At 37.5% G+C, this 26,813-nt stretch overlaps 2 protein-coding genes across 4 annotated transcripts; both read right to left on the bottom strand.

The window, feature by feature from the left end:
• Positions 1-1,008: 1,008 nt before the first annotated feature.
• On the bottom strand, positions 1,009-18,359 carry coro1cb (coronin, actin binding protein, 1Cb). Of its 3 annotated transcripts, none has more exons than XM_036562964.1 (11): positions 18,230-18,359; positions 14,584-14,783; positions 13,559-13,681; positions 13,293-13,422; positions 11,497-11,678; positions 10,670-10,789; positions 10,428-10,532; positions 9,110-9,255; positions 8,677-8,734; positions 3,368-3,610; positions 1,009-2,830 (listed from the first exon to the last, which is right to left on the bottom strand). In XM_036562964.1, exons 1-11 carry the CDS (start codon positions 18,297-18,299, stop codon positions 2,711-2,713), a joined length of 1,497 nt encoding a protein of 498 aa, XP_036418857.1. In that variant the 5' UTR covers positions 18,300-18,359; the 3' UTR covers positions 1,009-2,710. The 3 variants fall into 3 exon arrangements, with proteins under 3 accessions (XP_036418857.1, XP_036418858.1, XP_036418860.1); XM_036562965.1 differs by lacking the exon at positions 18,230-18,359 and adding an exon at positions 17,777-17,907; XM_036562967.1 differs by lacking the exon at positions 1,009-2,830 and adding an exon at positions 2,870-3,097.
• A 162-nt stretch (positions 18,360-18,521) lies between these two features.
• On the bottom strand, positions 18,522-21,052 carry LOC118802422. Its single transcript, XM_036562968.1, has 3 exons — positions 19,810-21,052; positions 18,729-19,321; positions 18,522-18,637 (listed from the first exon to the last, which is right to left on the bottom strand). Exons 1-3 carry the CDS (start codon positions 20,603-20,605, stop codon positions 18,584-18,586), a joined length of 1,443 nt encoding a protein of 480 aa, XP_036418861.1. The 5' UTR covers positions 20,606-21,052; the 3' UTR covers positions 18,522-18,583.
• Between the last annotated feature and the right edge of the window lie 5,761 nt (positions 21,053-26,813).

Genomic DNA, 26,813 nt, shown 5'->3' with positions numbered 1-26,813 from the left:
AGTTTGTAAACGCTTATATATATATATATATATATATATATATATATACACACCTATTTTGGAATGCAGAACAGCATGAAATATTTCGACACTGCAGTTATATTTTTGATCACTTTTTAACTCGTTATATAACTTTATAATTGGTGCCTTATGTACGTTCATGACGTCAGTGAGCACAAACTGCCTCAGTCAATGAGCTAACCAAGCAGGACTCAGTACTAGCTAGCATCCTACTGCCCAAAATCTCTTTGCTGTAGAAAAATATAAAGTTTTATTTCATTTTTTTCATAGAACTCATTCTACTAGTTTCCAAGATTAAAGGAAGGTTCCACACAAAAGGGCAGAAACAAGTTTAATATTTCATTTTTAGCCATTTAGCTCTATTCACCCCCATTCATTAAAGGCTTGCTTGCAGGCATCATCTAGCATTTTACATTCATTTTTTATATAACAGGAGAAACTGGCTCTGTTTGTAATCTGAATTTCTATGACCTGAATTTCACTACCATGCAAATACGAGGTGCTGCATTTTGTACAGTTTGAATTTTTAGAACCTGAATTTTTTAAATTGATCAGTTCGTCAAACAGTCAGCATTCAGTAGTGCTAGCGTCCTCACTCCTAAAACCTTTTTGCTGTAGAAAGAAGGGAAGTATACTGTTATTCTTCATATAATTAGATTTTTCTTAATAGAACATATATTTATACTGTCCAAAAAATAAAGGATGTTTTTGCTTAAATGACTAGAAAACAGTTCAATCTGGAGATACACATAATTTATACACATAATATACATGACACATATGAAAATATTTTGATTGATGTCTGGCGTTGAGAAAAATTAGTCACGTTCCCAATAAGAACTGTGCTTGTATGCTGAGCTATGTTTAGAGCTTTGCAAAAGTACTGTGCCAGAATTGCAAGTGCTGAATTAAGGTGTTCATAACTGTAGAGAATGGTGTATGATTCTGGGATTTTAGGACGGGGAACAAAATGTAGAAATGATTCCATTAAGGAAATACGAACAACAGGATTTATTGCAGGGGTAGACATTTTGTTTAGTGAAACCTGGAATGCATGCACAAGACTGTTTAGGACACAGGTAAGTGTTCAGATTCATGCCAACCTTCAGGTGGATTATGCTGAAGGGGCCAGGCTGAAACCAGTAAGTACACAAAGTGGCACCACTACATTTACAGATCATTTACACTGGTAAGGGCCAGCAAGTAGATCAAGTTCAAATGCCAGCTCAGGGAAAGAGTGGTTTTGCAATTATGTAAAACTTTTGCTGCAATGTAACTAGAATAACATGAAAGAGGCATATAACACATGAACATACAGCAGGCTTTGTGAACATGTACTTACATTTCAGCTCAACAAAACTGCAATGCCAGTCTCTTAACAAGCATGCAAGTTGTGATCTGGGGGCAAAATGAGCATATAAAAGTCTATAGTTCAGGGGTTTCTTTCTTCTTATCCACAAATGACTGCTGTGCACACATCATCAGTTGTTTTAAGACAGACCAACTGATTAAACAAGTGAAATCAAATGGGGTCTGGGGCTTGTTTGGAATGAAGACCAGCAGCCAGTATTGCTAAAATTATAGTTAGATTATTCTTTTGTTGTCAAACATGTAGCCTAAAAGTCCCAAAATTATACTGATTTCCGCTGAACAACAATTCAAGCCTTAATTTTCTATAATAATTTATGGCTGAAGAGTTATTGGGGTGTTGTCTCAATATATATATATATATAGCAATATAGTCATCGCTGATCAAAGTTACAAATAATGGGTTATCAAGAGCAGAAGGATTTTTTTTTTTTAAATCTCCCTCAAACCGCACTGCTTTTATTGCTCTTTGGAGAATGTGACAAAGATATTAAAATGACCGCATTGTAGTACATTGACTACAAAACCCTGTTTGCGAATATGTGGATTAAAAATTCTCTGTATTACTCAATGAAAAAAGGAGTTGGCTGTGTGACCGTTTATGCTAGGTAGTTTTTTTTTTACCCTCAGTTCATATCCCTTTTGTTAGTGACCAGTTCCTGTGTCAGTGGTACTTATGTCTCAAACCCCAAAATCTAGGCATACAGTGAGTTGCAGCTTTGAAAGAACTGACAGAAAGTGTGAAGTCCATACTTCCAGTAGCATCCATACTTCCAGTCTTACTCTAGTAAGCTAAAGAGAGGCAGAGCTCTATCTACAGCCAAAAAAAAAATAAGATGAAGAGCATAAAGGATATACAGCAAGGTGCATGTGTCACCTCACATTTGGCATGACAAAAATAAAATAAAATGGAGCAATACTGTTGTATACATATAAAAACACTAGGTAACTTGGCAGTGTGAATTCACAACTATACAATAACAAAAGTAAAAAAAAAAATCCAAAAACCCAACATACTTATCAGATTAAAAAAAATAATAATAAAAAATCAATGTCCAATCCATCAATAGATAAAACACAGGACACAAATCAAATTAAGAGCTTTTTTCCCTTTTGCTAGTGAATGCACAGAGGGGAGGTGAGATGAAGAGGAGGGGAAGCAGAAGTCCATCTTGGAATGTTGCCTGAAATCATCTTTGCAAGAAACACCAAGCGGAATAGTTGGTTGCATCAAACTGCAAATTCCGGCAGTCACTGGCCCCCTGCCCAGCTGAAAATCTCACTCTATACTGACATGGTGACTCAGACTAGCAGCAGCATCTCAGATCGCCACTTTAGCCACCTGCTCTTCCAGTTTGGCAATTCGCCTGTCCTGAAGTGTCACCAGATCTCTAAGCGATTTGACTTCTCTGAGGAGCTCCTCCAACTTTACTTCATTCTTCTGCAAACAAAATGGACAGAATCTCTCAATGCAAAAACACAGAAACAGTACTTACAAGAGTTAAGATCTTGCTGTGTTTATCATTTGATGAGAAGTTATTATTTTGCATGGTCTTTTCACCGTTGTCAGAAGAAACCCTTTTATCTTCAAAATAGTAACTTTACAGGAGAAGGAAAAAACCTTCTTAACTTATAATGTAAGTCAATGGAACCAGACTTTTTTCCAAGTCATTTTGGGCCGCTTCTCTCGGTTCATTCATGATGAAATCTACACAATGTAAACGGAAACACGCATTTTCAAATTATGTCAAAAACTAAAAAAAACGACAAAAAGAAAAGGAAATATGAGGTTTTCTTCCATCAGCAGTGATATTAAGAACTAAGCAGGGTTTGAGTGAATGCAGTACTTAACAGTTTAGAGAGACTCTGAAATCAGTACAATAACAAATAATTTCAAAACAGATACAAACAAGAAAAAAAGCAAAAACCCATTCAACAAAACAGGTGATTTCACATGATACTGCGTCACAATCCTTACTCTAGTAAGCTGTGGAGAGGCAGGCTTCTGAGAAGCTGACGTCTCTTCCACCTTCTTGGGTGACTTGTTGTCCAGAACATTCTTCTTGACTACTTTGAGTTCGCGGTTCTTGCCTGGGACATAGCCATGTTTGAGGGATATCAGGATCGGATTGCCGTTCTTGCCCTCGAACCACTCCTCTGCTTCCAAGGCGTAGTCTGGACCCGCCGTGTCTGGATAAAGATCATCCTGGAACAAGTCTGACTGCAAGAGTGGAAGAGCAGAAAAAACAAGTGTCAGCATTCATACACTTTTTAAATAGCCGAATTCCATGACTTTTCTATGAGATAAAAAAAAACCATTCATGCCAAATATCTAAGCAAAAATATAGACATCTAATAAAAACATTCCACCCATTTATATTTTAGAGAGCTCACTGATTGGAAGTGTGGGAACTCACTGATGGGTGGCGCTAAAAGAAAAAGGGGGGAAAATCAGAGCCAGCGAACATGTCAGAAAAACTAAACATGAAAGCAGCTCAGTCACAGCCAACAGCTACAATTGCCTATTCTCTGCATAAACCACAAAAACACATTTGGTTTCAGCTTTCACTCGAACACCAGTCACTCGACTATCCTTAAAAGAGGTGTCATTTTAGCATCAGTTAGCTACAACCAAGCCTGTGCTGTGGTGTGGCACGTTTAGCTTGCTAACTAAGCTCTTTCCCAAACACCACAGAACGGGTTTGATCTCGGCTTACTTCTTACTTACTATTGCTTTACGTTAAGGCAGCCTATCAACGCTACAGATCCAAACACCACAGAACAGGTTTAATTTATCATTTCTGTTCTTTTACCGGTTGGTCAACTTCATTCTCAGATTTTAAAAATTATTTTTAATCATCTAAACTTGTCTCAGTGCTTTAGGTAGCCAGAATTGAACATGTTCTGTGGTGGGCAAAACTGTTAGCATGGTAGCGAAGCTAACACTACCCAGCTTCTCTCTTCTAGTTAGCAGCACTGTTTAACGTATATTAATTGTTCAATAAATTGTTTGACATTTGTTGAATGATAGCTTGAAAATCATGCTCAAATGTGTTCACTTATTTGTTAAACTTGTAAGGGAACTACTCTGGGAAAGGGAACTACAGTTGACAAGTAATTTGCTCATATAACATGATATAAGCAAATTGGCATACACATCGCTATAGTCATAAGTTTAAAACAAAAAACAAAACAAAGAGCCTTCACCTCTACCCCTGTACTCCCAGCCAAAACCTCTTATAAACCCTACAAAGGAATTTCACGTTCAAGTTTAAAATAAGAAAAAAAGTCTAGGAATAATTCTTTTAAATATTAGAAGCTTATCTCAGAATGATAAAATAGATCAGCTGAAAGTTCTGATTCCACAGTCTGATCCAGATATTTATTGTGGCTAAGGCACCCCATAACTGATGCAGATGCAGCTTTCATTAATTATACAGAATTGACAGAGAATTCAGAGGAAGTAGAGTAGCTATTTTCATAAGAGCAAATATCCAAACTAAATTTGATACTGCCTCAGGTTTTTGATCTTGGTTTCAGTGACCACTGGATGCATTAGAAGCAGCTGCATGAAAAAATGGCTCTTGGATGGTGATTAGAAGAAATTTGTAAAAATTTAATGATCAAGCTTTTCTTTCTGACTTGCACTGAGCAAAATTCCCTTCACATTCAAATTTTTCAAATGCTGATTTAGCACTAGATCATTTTAGTAAATCATGCCAAACAGTAAACAAAAAAATCCCCCCACAACAAGCTAAGAATAAGTGATAGATGGAGTCCCTGGTTTACTAGTAAAATTTCTTCATTGCTTAAAGCTAGAAATAAAGATTGTACTGTTGGCAGATAGATAAGAGAGAGAGAGAGAGAGAGAGAACTGGCTTACATTCAGGCAGCTGAGAAATAAATGTACCTCTGCTAAATCAAATGCAAAATCAGATTATTATCTCAGCTTGAACAGCTCTTCCAACATTCAACAATTTCTGTAAAGCAGTAAATTCTCTCAAAAACAATGCCTCTTTTACATTATCTAAATATTAATTTAATATTTAAATATTATAAGCCAAAATTATTATTAGTTAAAATGCAGTATAAATGGAATGCCTGTGCATGCACGCACATCAAGATTAGGTGGACATCGTTCTCCATTTCATTACATTTTGCTCTATATCAAATGAGTTACCAATACCAAAAACATATTTACTTAGTCCAGCCAGCAAAATGAGTTACCTACCTGAAGTTTAATTTGAAAGGGATAAGTTTTACATGGTGTGGAGAAGTAACATATTTCCTAGGCTACTGAAGTTTCTCAGTGATTTTATTCCTGTCCAAATCTGCAATGTCAGTGACTTTTAACGCAACTTTTAAAGCATTTAGTACCCGGAACCCATTGAGTACCCGGAATCCAACAAAGACTGTATAAAATCAAATCAGTACCTCAGGGGTTGGAGGTACCATATTTGCGTCATTTCTGGTGCGCGCACCCTCACGCCACTTACAATGCATCAAGTATAAACCTAGCTTGACTCACAGTGAAGAAGCTAGTCACGCAGGTCTTGGTGTGAAAAGCAGCAGTGTGTTTTTTTCCTTACATTTGGCTTTTTAATTCATTTTCTCCAGTGTTCCAATGTCAAAACATTTTCCACAACACACGTCCTGAATGTTACACCTTATGCCGGCATTACACCAAATGTATCCAAATATCCAATGCTGGAATAAAATCATGAGAGTCTTGTTAGAGTTGCGTCGCGCTCACGTCATCTCGATCGTTTTGTGGGAGGTGGTCAAGATGGCGATCTTAAGTCAGTCATTTTCTCGTCTTGACACTGCGTCAAAATCAACCATGTTTAATATTATCGTAAGTTTTAAGGGCGCACGTGAGTGTTTGCGGGTGAGCGTGAGAGAGAGAGAGAGAGAGAGAGAGAGGAGAGAGGAGAGAGAGAGAGAGAGAGAGAGAGAGAGAGAATGTATGCGTGAGAGCCTGAAATCTCTGTAAAAACGGCAAATCTGCTTTAATATTTCAGGCTCACTGAGTCTGTTTTTGCTTTGTTACAGTGGTTTCTTATTTTGTTTGTTTTTATGGTTTGGTTCATGACACCCAATCAACAATGCCTAATCGCTAAATGTTTTGTTGATGTGTAAATCTTTATGTCAAATTAAAAAAGTAACTGCACATTTTACCATTGCCAGACAGTTCTACAGTGAACTGGGCTGAGCCCCAGATATTTACAAGCCAACGTATCTTCCCATTTGTACCACTATATAGTGGAAGGAAAAGTGTTTATCTGCTTGTAAATTTCCACCAGATGCATGATGGGGAATAATCTTAAATCTAGTTGCAGTCTTGTAAATAGTGACACTGTAAGATTTCTAGTCTTTGCAAAATCATAATCTGTGACTAAAAACTGTCGCACTGTCTTTAGATGTAAGAGGGTGTCAGACTTTAGTCTTTCAAAAGTCTTTTCAAAGTCTTCTAGTGTATGGTTAGCATTAGCAAGCCGAGATTCATATTAAAAACATGTTAGTAAAGCTAGTCCACATTAGGGGTGGGAATCTCTAGGCACCTCACGATTCGATTACGATTCAGAGGGCTGCGATGCGATTATAAAACGATTATCGATGCATCTTGATGCATCTTTTTTTTCTATACAGGATTTCTTTTTTCTCACTGTGTGAGGACTTGCTACTTTTAAAGCAAAGTATTAGTAATGATCCATAATGAATTTAATTACAATATCTTTTACTAATAAAACAAATGGAAGTAATGTGGCAAGTGAACTGGAAGGCTCTCATTCACTGCTTGTTTGGAGCACATGGGTGGCTGTGGCTCTCAACGACTAAGAACGGACGCAAATCCTTGGCAAAAAACGTTGCGATAGAGTTTGTAATTTGCTTTCGAATTGGGTGGAAGCTTTGACATCGCTTGCTCGATGGTCCTCTGGTTGGCAGCAAGTACAACCAGACGGAAAAACATGTAATATGGTTTCTCATGTTTGTCGTTTCCAAAATATTTTAGTTTAGTGTGACACAACTTGCATATAGTGGCTCTTGTCCAGGTCCTTTTTTCCCCTTCAACTTCATAGAAGCCAAAGTGCTAACTCAGGGGTCGGCAAGATACGAATGTTTTACTGTTGTATGAAGTAAACCTCGTATCTCCGAAATGATAATTTACAGGAGAAGGAACAACCTACCTTACTATCAATGTAAGTCAAAGGAACCAGACTTTTTTCCAAGTTATTTTAGGCTGTTTCTTTTTGTCCATTCATCATAAAATTTACACATAATGTAAAGGGCAACAGTCATTTTCAAATTATGCCAAACACTGAAAGACAACAACAATGGAGATACAAGATTTTGTTCTGACAGCAGCGATATACAAATAACCCCATGGTCTGTACGTGTAAGCACAGCAGCTTCTGTGGCTTGGCAAAAATGGTGCTGAATGTTTTACATCCAAAAACACTCTAGTTATTCATTTTTTATTTGCACTGCAGATTTTAGTAAATACTAGTCATTCATGCTGTCAGCAGTAGTGGTTGTGCTGCAGATTTCTCAGCTTTGTTGAAGCAAAAGTCCACGAGACACTGCTTCTGCATGATGCAACTGACCAACGGAGGTGCCCTGCAAATGGGGTTAGTGGACACATAGGCCTAGCTAGCGGGCTGATATGCTAAAGGCTAAACCAAGACTTTCATTACCCCAAGAAATCAGCTGTTTTTTCTCTCTAATGTTCACTTCCTCAATAACAACCTGGACAAACATTACCTTCAAAACTGACTACACAGCAAGAAATAAGGGATTACTGACAGAAGCAGATCTCAGTTGTTGAGCTAAGTTGCTAGAGTGTTTTACACTTTTCTAGCACTTATTTTCCACAACATTTTTCAGGCCTGGAAAAATACATATCTACATTCTATGACTCTATGACAAGGATATTCATGACTGTACAAACCCTGAAGTGTAAATAAAACTTCATCTCTGTGTTATGTATTATACTCTTGTTAAACTATCAATATTGTAATAAAACACTGCATTGCCACTCTGATGCAAATGTAAAGTGTTCAAGTTTTGAACCAATCATGCAGTAATATTGCTGACCATATGGAAAACATAGGGATCTTTGATGCAAACTTCACAACTTTTGATGAAATCTAGTGTTCCAAACATATTGATAAGACAACAACATAATAATAATAATAATAATAATAACAATAACAACAACAACAACAACAACAATAATAAAAACATACAATATTAATGCAATAAAATAATGTTGATTATCAGTACTACCTTTCTTGGGACAGTCATGATAATTGGCTCACACTTCCTCTCATGAAGTTTATAAAACCTGTGAATACAAGGTTTTCCCAGTCAAGCTATGCAAGTGTAACTGCTGGTATTAAAATGATCAAACATTTAATAAATATTAATATTGTATAAAAATAAATAAAATAACAATTTTTGGGGTTAAATGAAACATTCTGATCAGTTTTACTGATTAAAGTGTGAGGGGGGGCAAGACTACTGAAGGGCCATAAACTTTGATTTTAGGAGTATGCTGCCTCCCTCTGGTGGAGATCTGATTATTAATAAGCTTATTCAACTTAAAAAAACAACATCGTGTAAGCTGACCCAAGTTTTAACCAAATGCAGGATTGCCCTATAATTGCAAGACCAACCCAGTTAATTAACTCAACTTAAGTTGAGTAAGTAACCTACGTACCTTGCTATCTCACATTTATTGACGTCTAGGCCCCGTTTGGGCATGAAGCCCATGCCCCTCTGTGGCTCTTTGCTGGAGAAGGTATTAAGGTAATGAACGTAAGGGGCTTCATCTGTGATCTCGAAGTACCGGATGCTGCTGTCGCCCTGAGTGAAGAGGAGTTTAAAAATAAAAAATTGCATCAGCCTGGTGTTGTCACAGATACCAGAAGTGTAGCATTATAATTGTTGCTATAACACTGGTTTGTCATCCTCTGAACACCCAGTGCTTATCATACATATGTGCATCATTAAGAAAAGCCCTTATCCATGTACCTTCCATGAAACATGCCCTAATTCATGCAGGTTTGAGCCAGTAAAAGAAATGCATTCAGCAACATTGGTTGAAAATTATGATTATGAATTATAAAATGATGAAATTATCTTCTAGGACTGCTAACTTGGTGCGTGGCTTTCAAGCAGGCAGATGTGAGTTTGGTTGACATGAACAAATTAATAAAACTATCTGTGAAATTTGCCACTATATGATCATTGTGCGCAACTTTGATGAATATTTGTACACCTTATGTCAGCTGTTTCTAGGAAGCATAATGTCACATTACGGTCACTGAATAAAATTTTACTTGTGTTTTAGAAATGCTAATGGGTGTGTCTCTGCCCATCCTAGCCTACTTAGATAAAGAATTGAAAGTACAGATAGAGTATTGCGCCCAGAAACATAACAAGCTAAACATGTGGGGCCAGTTTCCCAGACCCAGATTAAGCTTAATCCCGGACTAAAAAGGTTTTCCCCAGTGGTAAATCACTATTGATGTTACTATTTAATCCTAGACTAGGATTCTTTCAGTAACTGACTCTTTGAGCCAGTTTCTCAGACCTAGCCTAAGCCTAGACTAAAATTTTCAACTGTGATTAGCCACTGGCACCGCAATTTAGCCCAAGATTTAGCTTAATCTATGTCCACAAACCCGACCCTTGGTGTCCAAAGACTTCATGGTTCAGTGCTTGAAATGTAGTCCATGGTTTAGCATGGATTAGTCAACAGTGACTTCTGCAAATATAAAAATGGAAGGACAAAAGAAGAAAAACAAATTCACACCCACCCAGACTTTAACTGGCATAAGGCAAATCACACCTACACAGACTTTGGCCAATAAGTATACACTAACAAATTTCTTTCAAAAGGAGTGAGCCATCTAAAAATATTTTTTGTTTGTGGTCTTGTTCACTGTCCAGATCATGAAACAAAATTACACACCAGTCAGATCCATGCAATGCCTCTATGGTGAACTGATCTGCATGCCCAGATGTATGCCTACCTTTCCACACAGATAGACAACATTAGTGTCAGGGTCATAGAAGGGAAGCAACACTCCATTACTGGTGTCCATCTCATGCACAGAGATTGGCTCGTCCATATTTTTCTGTGAATTACATGTTACTTTCAAGAAAGCTTTCTGGTGTTTAAATTAGAAATTTCAATCAAATTCACAGTGATTACATGAACAATTAAATTTTTTAATGCTTTTAAAAGGGGCCACAGCTGTTTCTCTGGGCTCACCGGGTTCCACAACGCCAACTGTCTCTCACTCATGCGGCTGAAGCCAGTGGTGAAGATGTTACCATCAGCAAGGAAGATGGCTCTCATGGGCCGCGCACCCTCATGGGCCTTGTCCTTCTCCTAAAAAAAAAAAAAAAACAAAAACGCATAGATAGGTCATCATGAAGTACAGTGACACAAAGTATTCTTCTCATTTTTCTTCAAATAGCCACTATTCATTTTTTTTCATGTTTGTCACTGCTTCAATATCTATTATTCTATACTGTTTCTTCTTATCTCAAGCTCACGAGCAGCGGTGTGACGTGACTCATTATACGGTAATACAGAACATACAGTAACCCCTGGTCAAAATACATGTTATTGAATTCCTAAGTTCTCTAAAAAAGAACATATTTCTGCATATTTTGATGCACAATTATTGTTTATTTGCTAAATTTAGCATACTGAAAAAAAATACATAAAATGTGGTCTGCACAAAAGTTATGGTGCATTTTATAGCTTTATTTTTTATTTGCCCAATATGTTAAACTCAACAAATAAAAATGACAGAAAAATAACATATTTTCAAAAGGAGAAAAAGTGAGGAAAGGTCAAAACAACACATCTATATGTAACATTGATAAATTAAGTATTTTTAACATTTTATTTAGAGGATGTAGAGGTTGTGTTAACTTATTTCCACTTAGAAAATCAACAAAACGTGCGATTTGTCTGGAGGTATTCAAACTTTTGCATACATATCAACAGTATGTACTTCCCAAAAGCTGGGAAAAAAAAGACCCTTGACAGCCTTGTAAAACTCTCTAAACCAAGCTGTCGCTACTCACTGCGGTGATCTTGCCCTTACGCGGGTCAAGAACACGGACTTTCTTGTCCTTGCATGCGGTGCAGATAAGGCTGCCATTGCGGTTCCAGCAGACACTGAAGATGACGTCTGGGTGCATGTCATCCAGAGTGATCAGTGGCTCACCCGTGCCCACATTCCAGATCATGATTGTATTATCACATCCTGAATAGGAGAAAGAAGGAGAAAAGGGCAAAACTATATAAATGACATGGTTAATTTACTTACTGTCTCAAAAAATCTAAATAACACTACATCTTTCAGTATTGGGTTCATTTTGGCCTTACCCCTTGTTATATGCATGCAGCATCTAAAACTAAGGAAACGATTATTCCTGTTAGTTCCATCCCTTTGCATTAGCATCCTATCTGTACCCAGTTCCCCAGGTTACTTGCAGTATTTGTAGTCTTATCTGCTTGCAAAAGTGTAACTCTCTCTTCTATGATGACTCTAAGGAATGTTTCTGTGTTTTTTCAATCTAAGTTGTATGTGCTGCATCTGTAGCATCAACAGTAATTTTGACACATTTCTCTGTATTTAGCAGAACAGCAGAAAACCCTGAAGCATCTGCCCATTGGTATTTTGTGTTTTGAGACATTTGGTTTTCTGTTCTTTTCTAAGTACAGGGAAATTATTGTCCATAGTAATTGATTTGGTATGGTTGTGACAGTAAGAGCTTAGGCTGAAAAAAGTGTTTCATCAGTAACACCTTATATTAATGGTCATAGATGTTTTGTAGATGTAGTTGTCTTTAACTTTCATTTAACTAAATATTTATTACATTCACGTTTTACATTCAACTTACCTTTCTTCCTAACCTTAAACCTATTACTCACCTAATATAACATAAGCCTAAAATTAAAATATATAGGACTTTACGTATTTATTCAGATGTCAGTAAATTAATTTTAACATGTGTTTTTGAATATTCTAATGTTTTTCTCGTACCTCCAAAAGCAAAGGTTATGTTTACATTACCAAGCTAAAATGGCACAAATCCAATTTTTGGCCTAAATGTAACAAAGATCTGATGTTTTCAGAGCTGTATGAACACACAAATCAGATCAGAGCCACTTTCTATGTAGTCCTAGATTGGATACATAGCTGACTTTTGGCCATGCAAATGTCCAAAAAAATTGTGTGTCTTTTTTCTACTACACATAACCAACAAGTGTTAACATGGCAATAGCACTTAACCTGAAGTTATGCCAGGAACAGCTGCAAAAACAATTTTTTTTTTCACTTTTGTCTCACTCTAATAGCAAACAACTGAGAGCTGTTTAGAGCAAATTATCTCCACAGTGAAAGCTTGTGCTGCTGCTTAGTTTGTTGTTGTTCCTAATACATATTGTTAATTCATGTGACATTACTGATTAGCTGTTCCTTTCACACTAATAACAGATACAAATCACTTACAAAAGAAAGTAACTCACCCAATGTGACTACTTAGCTAGTTTGGCTTGAGGTGCAAAGAATCTTTTTGCTTTTTGTTAAAGATGTTTTAAAGACATTCTGCCAATTTGTTGTTTTTCTGCAAGCAACATGGGAAAAAAAACCAATGCTGCCAGTATTCCGTTTTTTAATATTTCACTTTCAATTTGCTTATTTGCACTGTATTAGGTGTGTAACAACTTTAACCCTATCTCAGCAGATAAACATCTCAGCTTCAACAGACAGTTCATTAACAATTTTAGCATTTGCAGACAAGCTACTGGGTAGCATGAAATTAACGTGTGACCACGTCTCATTGCTACAAACTGTCCAGAAGGTTGTATCTACCTGCACTGAGGAGGACGTCACGGGCTGTTGGGTGCCATGATACAATGCCAACCCGCTTAGAGTGGCCCTCCAACACCACAAGCGGCTCAGAGAGAGCACAGGTGAGTCCATTCTCAGGAATTTGCCACACCTGAGACAGAGAGTGAAAAGTAACAGCATTTTGACTTTTACTTTTAAAATTCAGACAGCCTTGATGCCAATGAAGTTGTGTGTCTATCTGTGTTCATAATACAGCCAAATAAGTCATGAATAGTAACTGCTCATACCATTACAGTGCAGTCTTCGGACCCACTGGCAATCACATGATCATTGTGTGGGCACCAGTCAATGTCCAGCACTGGGCCTGTGTGACCACAAACAGTAGGGTAGGCCTTATCGATGCGACCAGTCTGTGAAAATAAAAGCTTTGCAGGTTAGACAAAAATACTGGTAAATACTAGTTAAAAACATGCAAGCTTTAGAAAAACTGTAGGACTGTCCCATATATCATTTTTTGGGCTCTGACGCATCACCAGTAATCAACAGTAATTACAATTTGAAGCTTCAGGGGGTGTCAATTTTTCGTTCACAAAATCTGCATCCGAGTCTGTGAGTCTGTGTTTCTTTCTGTTGCTTTTGCTGCTGTTTTCAGAAAATTAAAAATAAAGCTGCGTTATGGACTGTAACCTTGAGTTGTCCAAGTTTCTCCCGAGACCCCTTTACAGTATTCTGCAGCACGCCTTTAATGATAAAAAAAAAAGAATATTCGAATCCTAACATTGAAAACCAACTACCTATCCAACGAACGAATTATAAAAATTAGAAATTGTAATTATTTTTTCTTGTATTTCTTTTCTTGTACTTATTTTATTTTTATTAAGCAGTGCTTAAGCTGATTAAATGGACATGTCACCCTGCAGTCAATACCAGTTTAAGTGCTGCTCACGCAACATTATCAAAATTTGGTCACATTTCCAGCCATATCCTTGTATACGAAGATAAAATATCGACTTTTTAAAATAACTTAAAATATCAAGGCCCTTTCTGAACTTAGCCATTTAAATTCGCTCCATTTCCTAAAGTACCATTATAGGGCATACACATCAGTGTTTCGGTCAGCCAACAGTATTTCTTAAAATCTTTCATGTCATTTTTGTTTTTTGGGTTCTTCTTTTCCAATATCAGTATGTTTTTTCTCCTGTAGATGAGTGTTGAATAAACTTTACATTTGATTGTGGAAAGGTGACTTTTATGGAGTTTCTTCTCCTAAGGTGTAAAAACATCAGACTGCATGTTTAGTGACACTGGTTACCTTTTGCAGAGGCAGAACGAGAAAGGCTCCACCTCCGCTTGCCTCAACAATGATGGCGAGGAATTTGGGGTTAACTGCGCAAAATGCACTGTCCCAGGTGACCCGTGAGACCCTGATGTCATCATAGCACTGATCATTCTTCACCGCCTGGCCAAACACATGACGGAACTTGCTCTGCCGAACCACCCGTCTGATCATCTCTTAAAAAAACAAAAAACAAAACAGTGCAAAGAAGGCGATGGGTAAGAAAATAAGGTCATTAAGGTTAACTGTTGACTTCTCAAATCTTCACAGGATGAGTCTTCATTTTAGGATTTCAGTCAAGTGTAAAGTCACCGCCTTTAGATTGGCTTTTTTTTCCAATGTTGACTAATAGAATGGAAATCATAGCAATTTATCACAAAAATGAACTGTACTCTAGAACTGTGAAGTGTTCTGTAATAATCCTGAGAACCATACATTTAATTACTGAACAGTCAGCCTAATCATGCACTAAACAAAAGTGTGATTTTTGCCCCAACCACTTTGAACAATGAAAGGCCATAGCTAGTGCTTTTCATTCACAAGAATGCCAGCTGCATCAAACTATAGCATTTTCTACTAACAGCAGAGGACCACAAATGAGACAAGAAACTGATGTGCGTACAATGCAAGTTGTATGAACATTTTGAAAGTGTCGCACCGGCTAACAAGAATGATGTTACCTGTGTTACAAAAAGTACTAATCACTTTTAACAGCAATTCATAACTGCATCAAATATTGCTTAATAACCATGTTTTTATTAAGTTTTCCCTAATAATCCACATGAGAGCAGACCTCAATGCAGTGGCACCGTTTTGAATGCACTACTGCATTAAACGTGTAAAAAGATCAAACATTTTGCAGACGGATACTTTTATACTCCAGTAAAGGAAATGCTAGAGAGATTGATTGGCAGACTGATTAGTATCATTATGGACTGCAACCTAACGAGCATCATTTACATCTGTTGCACAGTTTTAAGGTGTGTATGTGTGTTCAGTTTCATTTGTTTTTGGCTAAGTCATTTTTAAAATAGTAGAGTAACTAATATTTTTATACTATATTTTAAAAGAATACTTTGTTTTAAACACATACTGTTCGATAGTACAAGGTACAATTCAGCACAAAATTGGCGTGCAAATATTACAACTTACCGCCTTTGTTAAAGACTAGGGTTAGATGTAACAATTTCTAGGAACACATTCACAATTCATTAAAAAAAAGTATATATTTTCTGAATGAAATAAACTTTCCAACCTCAATACTTAATGCATCAAAATAAATATGATTAGTAAAAAAGGTTGTATCATGCTGGTAAATTTATTTCTGAGCACAAAACACTATACTAAATATCAGCACTATAAAACAGAAAAGATTATTTTAAATGAAATATATAGTATATATTTGAATAAAAATTGAAACCATTTTTAATTCATATATGGGGAATAGTTTGGTTATTGTTTACTTTGGGAGACTTTATTGTAACTGTGTTTTAACTGACGCCGCTATGTAAAGAAGTTGGTTACATACTTCAAAACAGTGCTATTTAACAGTATATTCTGTTATTTAAACTGTTATTCTGTTATCACTCAGTGATTAAAAAACTCTTATGAACTTACAAAAAGGTACAATCTCGAGAAATATAGGCCTACGTCTAATTATGAATGTTATAGGAATATGACAAGAAGACAAAAAGCATGCTGAAGGTGAACCTATTTAATTGCATAAAATCAGCATTACATTTTACAGAGATTAGGGTCCGGATATGACAATTTATAGATACAGCAGTTTTTTTTAGCCTTTTTAAATTCTCTAACTTGCATGCTTATCTCAATCTAGGTATCACCAAACTAAAACAATGAGCAGAACCTGAACTTAAACACAACCATGACGTCATTCTAGTGACTCCATGTGAAAAGTGCCGTGAGAACCTCGCCAATGAAATGACCAAAACAGGCAGCTCAAATTTTTACAGTAATTATAGTATACACATCCAATTTGCGACTGATATAAATCATCATTCACTGACCTTCTTCAAATATCTGCATATATTTTCAAAATAATCATTTTTACTTAGCTAAAAGAAAACAAGTTTTCCAACCCCAACCATGGACTCCTTGGGCCACTGCATCCCATAACAGTAAAATGCACAGATGTCACTGTAACAGATGCCCCCATCATCTCTTACAAAACGCTGCAGCACGTTCAGTAACAACCACGTCCTAAGCGTATCTGAAGTGATACAGTGCAGGCCTACTAACGCGGCTTTCTGAATATATTTACTATATGTTGGAAAGGAAAATTCTGTTTTTTCCACCATGACCACTATCCTACTGCGGTTATTCTGCGTGAGTAAAGCCTGGAAGTGGGTACTTTCCACGGCTCACTTTGAATCTGTTAACCAGCCTATGCTCGCAGCTGGGTTTCATGATGGCTCCTACACGGGGATGCGCATTCTGGGGAAAACACAAATAAAAAAAATCATTGTAAAAATTTGATGGCACTTTTTGGCCGATCCCACTGAACACATGAATACGTGTTGGCAAGGAAAATATTCAAAACTGTTCGTACAGGTTACACAAGGGAAAACTGCAAAAATAAGTCTTACAAAAACCCAGTAGACTGCACTACTGATGTATCAGCTGGGTGTGTGTAAATAAGAGCTACGTTAGCCAGCTAACTGTAGGCTAAGAACAAATGAATGGATGCATGATTTCATTTACATGGAATTTCAGTGTTTTCTAATAACTGATAAATGGAAACAAATGTTTTCAGTGGCTAATTCAGCTTATCACTTTGCCATTTCCGTGTCCAGTTGTTAGCTGATACCACATAAATTAGCACTGCTTTTCTTTGATTTAACGCGAGACTGCAAGCTGGTTAGCTAGGTTAGCTAACGTTGCTAGCTACCTTCCTACCCCGGCATTGTAGTGATGGGGCACAACTTTCATTTAATGCGCGGGAATATATAGTCAATAACGCAAATGTGCACGGAAAATGCACAAAACCACCACAGAGAAGAGTAACGTGAAATACTTTTTAACTGCAGCTTAGCCTATGCTATTCGTGTTCATATCACTGTGAATCACTGATGCCTGCTAAAACGAGCTAGCACTGCCTCGCCGCTGACTTGACAGAAGACACAAAAAAACCCACCATGATGTTTCTTACCTCTTCTATTATGTACTTGTTCCAAAACGTTAATTTCAAAACATTTGTTGTCGAAAGTCCCTTCTATCGACTGCTGCTAGTCAGTCACAAAGCTCCCTCGTCTTCTTTGTGAATGAAAAAGAAGAGCAACGCCCTTTTCTCCTGCGCTCCCCTCCCCTCCTCATAAATGACCATCACTCCAGCCCAAACATCATCTCACAGTATGCAGGAAGTGTTTAACCTCGTTCTACATATTATAGCTGATGGATATGAAGGAAGAAAGACCAGCTTCATCCACAGCTTCCAGGTACAACACCTTCTAATGTATGTTTGTATGACAAATTTTCTGCTTGATTTGCTCAACCACATGGCAGTCATTGGCATTATAAATAAAACTAAGGTTTTCAAGCTACAGTCAGATATACAGGTCTGTCAATTATTAGGAGCAGAAAAAGTACTAAAAGTTGAACTTACCTTTTTTTGGTAATTGTTTCCTTTCCACTTTAGTTGCAGATGGTTTTTTGACATCAAATGTTTTTGTCATTTGACGTACTTTAACAGTCTGGCTTCCAGCATCAGTCCTGGATGTTGTTGCATTTGCTTTGCTGCCACACCATATAATTTTTTCATGTAACTGGTTGGTTTCTCTCACGAGTTCAGAGACAGGTCTATATCTGGATAGGCCATTTCCATCTGAGGTACATGAGTCACTGCTTAGAGTACTATATGCAGCTGGAACATTATTTCTGTTTGTGACTGAAGACAGTTTAGGTTCCTCTTCAGCCATAGTTTTCTCTATATATGGCTTGGAATCACACATGTCATCTTTTAAATAACAAGCCGTACCTTCTGAAATGGAGTCTGTGATTGGCAGAACCTTCCCTGTCATGGGAGCAAATGCATTTAGAGGCTTTTTTGGGATGGGTGGTGGAGGGCCTTTTATTTTTGCTTTCTTTTCTAAGACGTGTCTCACCTGAGATATGTCCAGTCTTCCTGGTTCTTTTTCAGGGGCGACATCAACTGTTTTTGTCCAAAGGGCCATACCAGGTGTGACTCTTTCATTACAAAAATCTAGAGGAACATCTGCTTTTGGATTAAAACATCCTAACATGCACATGTAGGATAGTGAATCTGGTGTGCCTGGACAGAATGAAATATTGAGTGGGTACTCGTCTAAGTCTTCAGTAACAGACTCTATTGCTGCCTCTCTTCTTCCCATTTTGATATTTTGTAGAAGAAGCTCAGAATATTGTCTGGGCTCATCTATTGCATGTGAAGTCTTTACAACCTTACTAAATCGGTTCTTTGGCTTCTTTGGAACAGGTGGTGGTGGTCCTTTAATTTTAGTTGTTTTTTCTGCCGGCATATCAGAAGCCAAGAGATCTGAGCTCATACTCTGGATTTCAGTTTGTGGCACAAACAAATAGGACATATCAGTAGACTTTCTGGTCCCTTTTTCAGGTGTATTGTGAATCTGCTGTGGTGACGTGACTACAGCAGTGAAATAGTGAGGCTGTTTTTCACGTTGCAAAGAGGGTGTCAGGGTGTCTCTCTCATCAACACCATCTGAGAAGAAAACAAATTTGGAGTAAATGACAACACGTTTTTTTTTTGCTTTCATTTATTCTTTAATTGCAGATTTGTTTCACTAACTGTTTAGACATGTCTCATGACTGATTGCCTCCAGTTTATCTTGTACATTTTTCCTAAATATTTCTAAGCCTTTTTATTTTGAATAATTTGCAAAAAAAGAACTAAATGGTTAAAAACAACATTCTAATTGTTTTATGTAAAATGGTTATATAGTTGCTATGCACACAGAAAGAATAATCTGTTAGATAAGTGACAAAAATATACAAATATAATGTTTATGTTTCTGTAATATAATGTATAATGTTTAATGTTTAATGTTTCTGACAGTTTTATTATTGCAATTTACTGATGAATTTATGTTAGACATAGTGCTGACAGTGACGGCAAAACATTCCTGCATTTAAGGGTTAAATTAAGGAACATCCGTTTTTGTTGCTTTTAGGTTTCTCTGGCAGTCTTACCTGCTTTGGTCTCATCAGCCTGGCCATTTGACTCGAGTCTTCTTATTATGGATGACTCTCTTGCTCCAACATGTGAATCTACACTACCGCTAACTAATATCTCATGCAGTGGTGAAACACTGCTTTTTTCAGTTAGGTTCTTGTCAGGTGCTATCTTAATCTCTACTAAAGGACAGGATAAAGCTGTTTGATAAACTGGTCCACAGTCTCTTTTCACACTCAGTAATAGTGCTCTAGACACTCCCACTTTGGCTGTAGGAGGTTCTGCTGTAACAACTTTTTTAGCCCCCAGCTTAGCTAAATTCCCAAATGGGACAGCGGTTGAGCATTTTTCCATAAGTGTCAAAATGTCCTTTCCATGTTTGAGCCTGGTTACGTCCTGGTTGGTAGATGCCATGTTAAAGGGGTCAGTCAGAAGATCATTTAAGTTCAAGTCTGAATGAAATGTCCCAATGTCCTTCAGCTCAATGACCTGTTTTGAGCAGCTGTATTTCCTTGACGAGCATTTCTGATCTAATTCCGGTGGATAAGCAGTAAAGCACAATGTTTTGGCTGTACCTTTGCCTAAACTGCTTTCCTTGTTCTGTGATCCATTCATGGCTGTTTCAAGAAGAGGGTTATCAGTCTTACTTTCAAGTATCTCTTTGTTGCCCACTATTCCTTTTTCCTTGCTTACAATCCCACTCTCTCTGCGAGATGCGGACAAGATACCATTGTTGTCAAGAAAGTTGTCTTCCATTGAATTTTCAGACATGTTTGGAGAATCTTTGAGATGAGCCAGAGTTTGGTTAGTCATTTCCTTTGCTCTGTCAGCTTCTTGTTGTTCTGTTGTGCTAAATGTGGTGAGGCTCTTCAGAGTAATAATATCCTTTAAAAGTGTTTCTGACACTGAGTCACATAGATGCCCAGTCAGAGGGAGTTGTGGATCTACTTTCTAGGCGCTCTCAAAAACACGCCAGTCCTCCTGGTCTATGCTCGTCTTTTCACTCTGGTTGAGAGAAGGTTTACACATCGTCATTCACAAAACTAGTAGAAACTTCTTCTTTCAACATGTCTTTATCCTGTTTCTGTTCAATTTCCTCTGAGCAGAACACAAATTACTTTATGTTACTGTTAGCATATGAGTCTGACAAGCCAGGCTAATATCTTTATCAGACATAGCTCCCTCTTATCTCACTCCCTCCCTTGTTTCTCTCTCATCGCTCTTCTTCCGGAATGCCACCATGCCTATAATTAAATGTCTCTCTGAACAGCCAGTGAGTCACAGAGCCAAAATGGGAACTGGACAACTGGCTTAGTAAATAGGTTGCCAAGTGCGAAGGTCACATTGGACCCGAAAGGGAAAAACCCACAACCTCCAAACATATCCTTTGGCTCTTGACAAAAACATTCCAGTTGCATGGACAGGTATATCACTCTAGCTATAATGCATTGCTCTTTAGCTACCAAACCTTGCCCAAATATGGCAAACTGTTATTTAAAAACTTATTACATATTACATAATATATTACATAAACATATAAACCTATTGTATTTTCTTCTCCAATGAAATCAGGGAAAGCAGTAAGAAAACCTTCATGCTGTTCTAGTCTAATGACAATAAAGTTCATTTGAACTGAACTGTACTTTAATAGACATAATTTAAGAGATACACATTATCTAGACTTTAATATTGTTAAAGTTCTAGCAAGTATGAAACTATTTTCATGTTTAAACTGAATGAAATGGAACTCTTCAATTATCATTTACCATTTAACACTGCCAAATATACTTTATTGATAACATATAAGAAGCAAGTCAACAAAAGAGGCAAAGTTACTGTCTACTAGGCAAACACAACCTAATGTAGTACCTCAAACTATTCCTGGAAAAAAGTAATCTTACTACTCTTTATCTTGCTACTAAAGTCATATTAGAGCTGTATTAAATATGTAATTTGAGTATCTGTTTCTACAGTCAATAAATGTGTTGACTTTTTTATTGATCAATGAATCCAATGATTATTTTCTTGTTTCTGTGGAAAAAAATTAGTTATCCTCACTTTGTTGAATTAAAAAAGTTTGATATAGTGCATAAACATTAAAGTTGCACTATGCAAGTTTTGAGGATTTGGAGGTCATGGTAGAACTATGGAATTGGCACACAAAAAACATTTTGTAATGTCGCCTGTGTTTTGGACATCATCTTCAAGCAGAGGAATGTAAATGAATTACCTACTATTGATTGTATTTGGTACATTTAACCACACACACATGAATTTTATATTTTGTGTTGTACTTTTTTCAACTTAGCAAGGTTAAACTAGTAAGTAGAATAAATAAATGTGCACTAAAATGTGCAGAAAAATATCATAATTAAGTTTGTTCCTTGTTCCCTGAGGATGTGTTAATTTGACCAGGGTGTTCAACTTTTGTATATGACTGTATCTGCTGAATCAAAAAAGAAGTTTAGACTACAAAATTGCAGTTCCTGAAGAAAATACAGAGTGAATGTGCAGCATAAGCAGTTTCCCTGTATTGCTAGTGTTTTGTTAGGTGGTTGCTATGAAATCACAGGTGGTGGCTAAGATGTTGCTAGGTGGTTGCTGTGGTATTCCAGGCAGTTGCTAGATTATTGCTATGGTATACAAAGTAGTTGCTAGGGTGTTGCAAGGTGATTGCTATGATAACCAAGTGGTTGCAAAATAAACTTCTTCAACCTCCCACTTCATCTGCTTCCAGGTCCCCTGTTCAGTTATTTATCCTCAGAATGCTGACAGTTATCGTTCTGCTTTTATTTCTGTCAATTCATCTACAGTATCTACTGTTATCAACAGTCTCCTGCTATGGTTACACCCATATTTAAGAAACCTTTCTTACTTTTCAATTACAGATCTCCATTCTCCCTTTCTTATGCTAACCATACACTAGAAGACTTTAAAAAGACTGACACTCTCCTACACCTAAAGACAATCACAGAGTTTTTAGTCACCGACTATGATTTTGCAAAGACTAGGGATATTGAAGGATCACTATTTGCAAGACTGCAACTAGATTTTTGAGAGTACTTCCCATCTTGCACCTGGTGGAAATTTACAATCAGAGAAACCATTTTTCCTTGTTCACTCTATAGTAGTACAAATGGAAAGATACGTTAGCTGGGCATGTAAAGATCTGGGGCTCAGTCCAGTTTACTGTAGAACTGTATACTCTGGCAGATCATCACCCAGAATCTTTTTAATTAGCCTGTAAAATGTGCAGTTGTTTTTTTATTTAACAAAGATTTACAAATCAACAAAACATGCAGCGATTCAGCATTGTTTATGGGATATTATGAACTAAACCATAAAAACTGACAAACAAAACAAGAAACCACTTTAACAGAGTGCACATTACCTTACATCAGTGTTACAGGCTCATTGAACTTGAAATATTAAAACAGCCAGCTTAATTTTTTGTACTGTTTTAAAGTTGAGCATATTTGCCTTACAGATTTCAGGCACTCACGCATGCTCTGTTTAAATATTTCAGGTTCACTGAGCCTGTAACAGTAATGTAAAAAATGTGCAGAGAACTTAAAAAGTGTCATTACTGATGTGTAAATCTTTATGTTAAATAAAAAGTAACTGCACACTTTACAGGTTAATAAACAAAAAAAAAATCTGGGTGATGATCTGCCAGAATATACAATTCTACAGTGAACTGTGCTGAACCCCAGATCTTTACATGCTGAGCCAACATACAGTGGAGGAAATAAGTATTTGATCCCCCACTGATTTTGAAAGTTTGTACTCTGACAAATAATTAAACAGTCTATGGTTTTTATGGTAGCTTCATTTTAACAGTGAGAGATGGAATATCAAAAAGAAAATCTAGAAAAGTAAATAATATTTAAATAAAAAATAATTTGCATTTCATTGAGGGAAATAAGTATTTGATCCCCTAAAACCCATGACTAATGTTGGCTCCCACAGACCACTGACACACCCTAATCTCAGTGAAGTCGTTACCTGCATGAGAGACACCTGTCCCAAATTGTCACCTGTATAAAAGGCCACCTGCCAACAGACTCAGTGACACTCCAACATCTCCACCATGGGCAAGACTAAAGAGCTGTCTAAAGATGTCAGGGACAAAATTGTTGACGTATACAAGGCTGGAATGGGCTACAAAGCCATACGTAAGAAGCTGGATGAGAAGGTGACAACTGTTGGTGCAATTATTCGGAAGTGGAAGAAGTACAACATTACTGTCAATCGACCTAGGCCTGGAGCTCCATGCAAGATATCGCCTCGTGGAGTCTCATTGATCATGAGAAAGGCTAAAAATCAGCCAAGAACTACACGGGAGGAGCTGGTTAATGATCTTAAGGCAGCTGGGACCACAGTCTCCAAAAAAACCATTGGTAATACATTGAGACGTAATGGTTTAAAATCCAGCAGTGCACGCCAGGTTCCTCTGCTCAAGAAGGCTCACGTCCAGGCCCGCCTCAAGTTTGCCAATGAACATATTAATGACTCCGAGAGAGACTGGGAGAAGGTGCTGTGGTCAGATGAGACCAAAATTGAGCTCTTTGGCCTCAACTCAACTCGACGTGTTTGGAGGAAGAAAAATACAGAATATGACCCTAAGAACACCATCCCCACCGTCAAGCATGGTGGTGGAAGTGTTATGTTTTGGGGGTGTTTTTCTTCTAAGGGCACAGGCCAACTTCACCGCATTGACGGGAAGATGAACGGGGCCATGTATCGCAAAATCCTGGGTGACAACCTCCCTGCCTCCACCAGGGCACTGAAAATGGGTCGTGGATGGGTCTTCCAGCACGACAACGACCCAAAACATACAGCCAAGGAAACAAAGGAGTGGCTCCATAAGAAGCATATCAAGGTCATGGAATGGCCTAGCCAGTCTCCTGACCTCAATCCCATAGAAAATCTATGGAGAGAGCTGAAGCTTCCCGTTTCCAAATGCATGCCTAAAAACCTTAAGGATTTGGAGATGATCTGCAGAGAGGAGTGGTCCAAAATTACTCCTGAAGTGTGTGCAAACCTTATAAAAAACTACAAGAAACGTCTAACTGCTGTGCTTGCCAACAAGGGTTTTGCCACCAAGTATTAAATTATGTTTTACTAGGGGGTCAAATACTTATTTCCTTCAATGAAATTTAAATGAATTTTTATTTCTCATTTCATGTAATTTTCTCAGTTTTTCTTTTGATATTCTATGTGTAAAGCTGGCATAAAATTATGAGACGTTTAATTTATTTTTTTGTATTAAAACTTTTAAAGTCAGTGGGGGATCAAATACTTATTTCCTCCACTGTATCTTCCCATTTGTACCACTATAGAGTGGAGAAGGAAAAGTGTTTCTTTGCTTGTAAATTTCCACCAGGTGCATGATGGGAAATAATCTCAAAATCTAGTTGCAGTCTTGCAAATAGTGACTCTGAAAGATCCTGGGGATCTTTGCAAAATCATAGTCTGTGACTAAAAACTCTGTAATTGTCTTTAGGCCTCATCACTGATGGAGATGAAACCTACAGAGCCTACAGAGACAAGGTCAGCGTTCTGTCAGAGTGGTGCCATGACAGCAATCTCTGTCTCAACTTCAGCAAAACAAAGGAGATGATTGTGCACTACAGGAAGCAGCAGAGGGGTGGTCACTCTCCCCTATTCATCAATGGAGCCGAAGTGGAGAGAGTCAGCAGTGTGAAGTTTCTCGGCGCACACCTCACTGATGACCTCACCTGGTCCCTCCACACCAACACTTTTGTGAGATCTGCCCGTCAGCGTCTCTTCTTCCTGCGTAGGCTCAGGAAGTTTGGTCTGCCTCCTCAGATCCTCACCAACTTCTACAGATGCACCCTCACAGCATCCTCACAGACTGCATCACTGTCTGGTACAGCAGCTACACTGCCTGCAACTGCAAGGCTCTTAAAGGAGGGGTGAGGATGGCAGAAGCCATCATAGGCAACAAACTACCAGCCTTACAGGACATCTACCAGTCCCGCTGCCCCAGGAAAATTTAAAAAATCCGGTCAGACAGCAGTCACCCAGCACACAGCCTGTTCACCATCCTGCCATCAGGCAGGAGATTTCACAGCATACAGGCTAGAACAACCCGGTTAATGAACAGTTTCTACCCTCAGGCTGTCAGGCTTCTGAACAAGCTGTGAAGCTGTGGACCCTTCCCCAACTACCATTTCACTCAGTCACTTTGTCAGCATTATTATTAGATCATATCTCTGCTATGGACAATAACACTTTAACACTAAGTCACTTTAAATAATAATAACACTATGTCACTTAAGTCACTTTAAAATGTATGTTGTCTCTATATTTTGTATATATCTTGCGTATATTTTGTGCATATTTAATATATTTCAGATTGTTTTTCTTGTATTTTTATTTTTACTTATTTACTTTCTGTAGAGTGATTACTTTTGCCTCATCACAAGCATTTCAATGCATAAATGTCCTGACATGTTGTGCAAATGACAAATAAACTTGAAACATTGAAACATTTAGATGTGAGAGGGTTTCAGACTTTAGTCTTTTACAAGTCTTAAGGTGATGGAAAAAGTTGTGCTGGTACTGATGCTGCTTTTTTAACATTCTAATCCTCCCGGACCTCAGTGCAGCTTTTGACACTGTAAACTATGGCATATGTATTTCCAAACTTTTGTCCATAGGCATTTTTGGTTTAGCTCTTGATCTTGGTCCTATCTTACCAACAGGCAGCAGTTTATAAGTATATATAGATCACTCATTGCTCCAGTTGCTCAGGGTGTTCTCCAAGACCCTGTTCTTTTGGCCCATAATTTTTATTTTAGACATCTCAACCCTAGGTCAGATCATTCAAAATCATGGATATACGTTTCACTGTTATACCAATGATAACCATATTTACATTAACATTGCTGACCCCACAGTTTCATCTCAGTCAATGAACGCATGCATCACTGATTTAATTTACTGGTTGCACTGTATTAAAATATTTTACTGTCAAAACTATGTAATTCATTAA

This window comes from Colossoma macropomum, unplaced genomic scaffold (genome assembly GCF_904425465.1).
Source record: "Colossoma macropomum unplaced genomic scaffold, Colossoma_macropomum, whole genome shotgun sequence".
NCBI lineage: Eukaryota > Metazoa > Chordata > Actinopteri > Characiformes > Serrasalmidae > Colossoma > Colossoma macropomum.
This window is presented reverse-complemented; position numbering and strand designations above follow the sequence as displayed.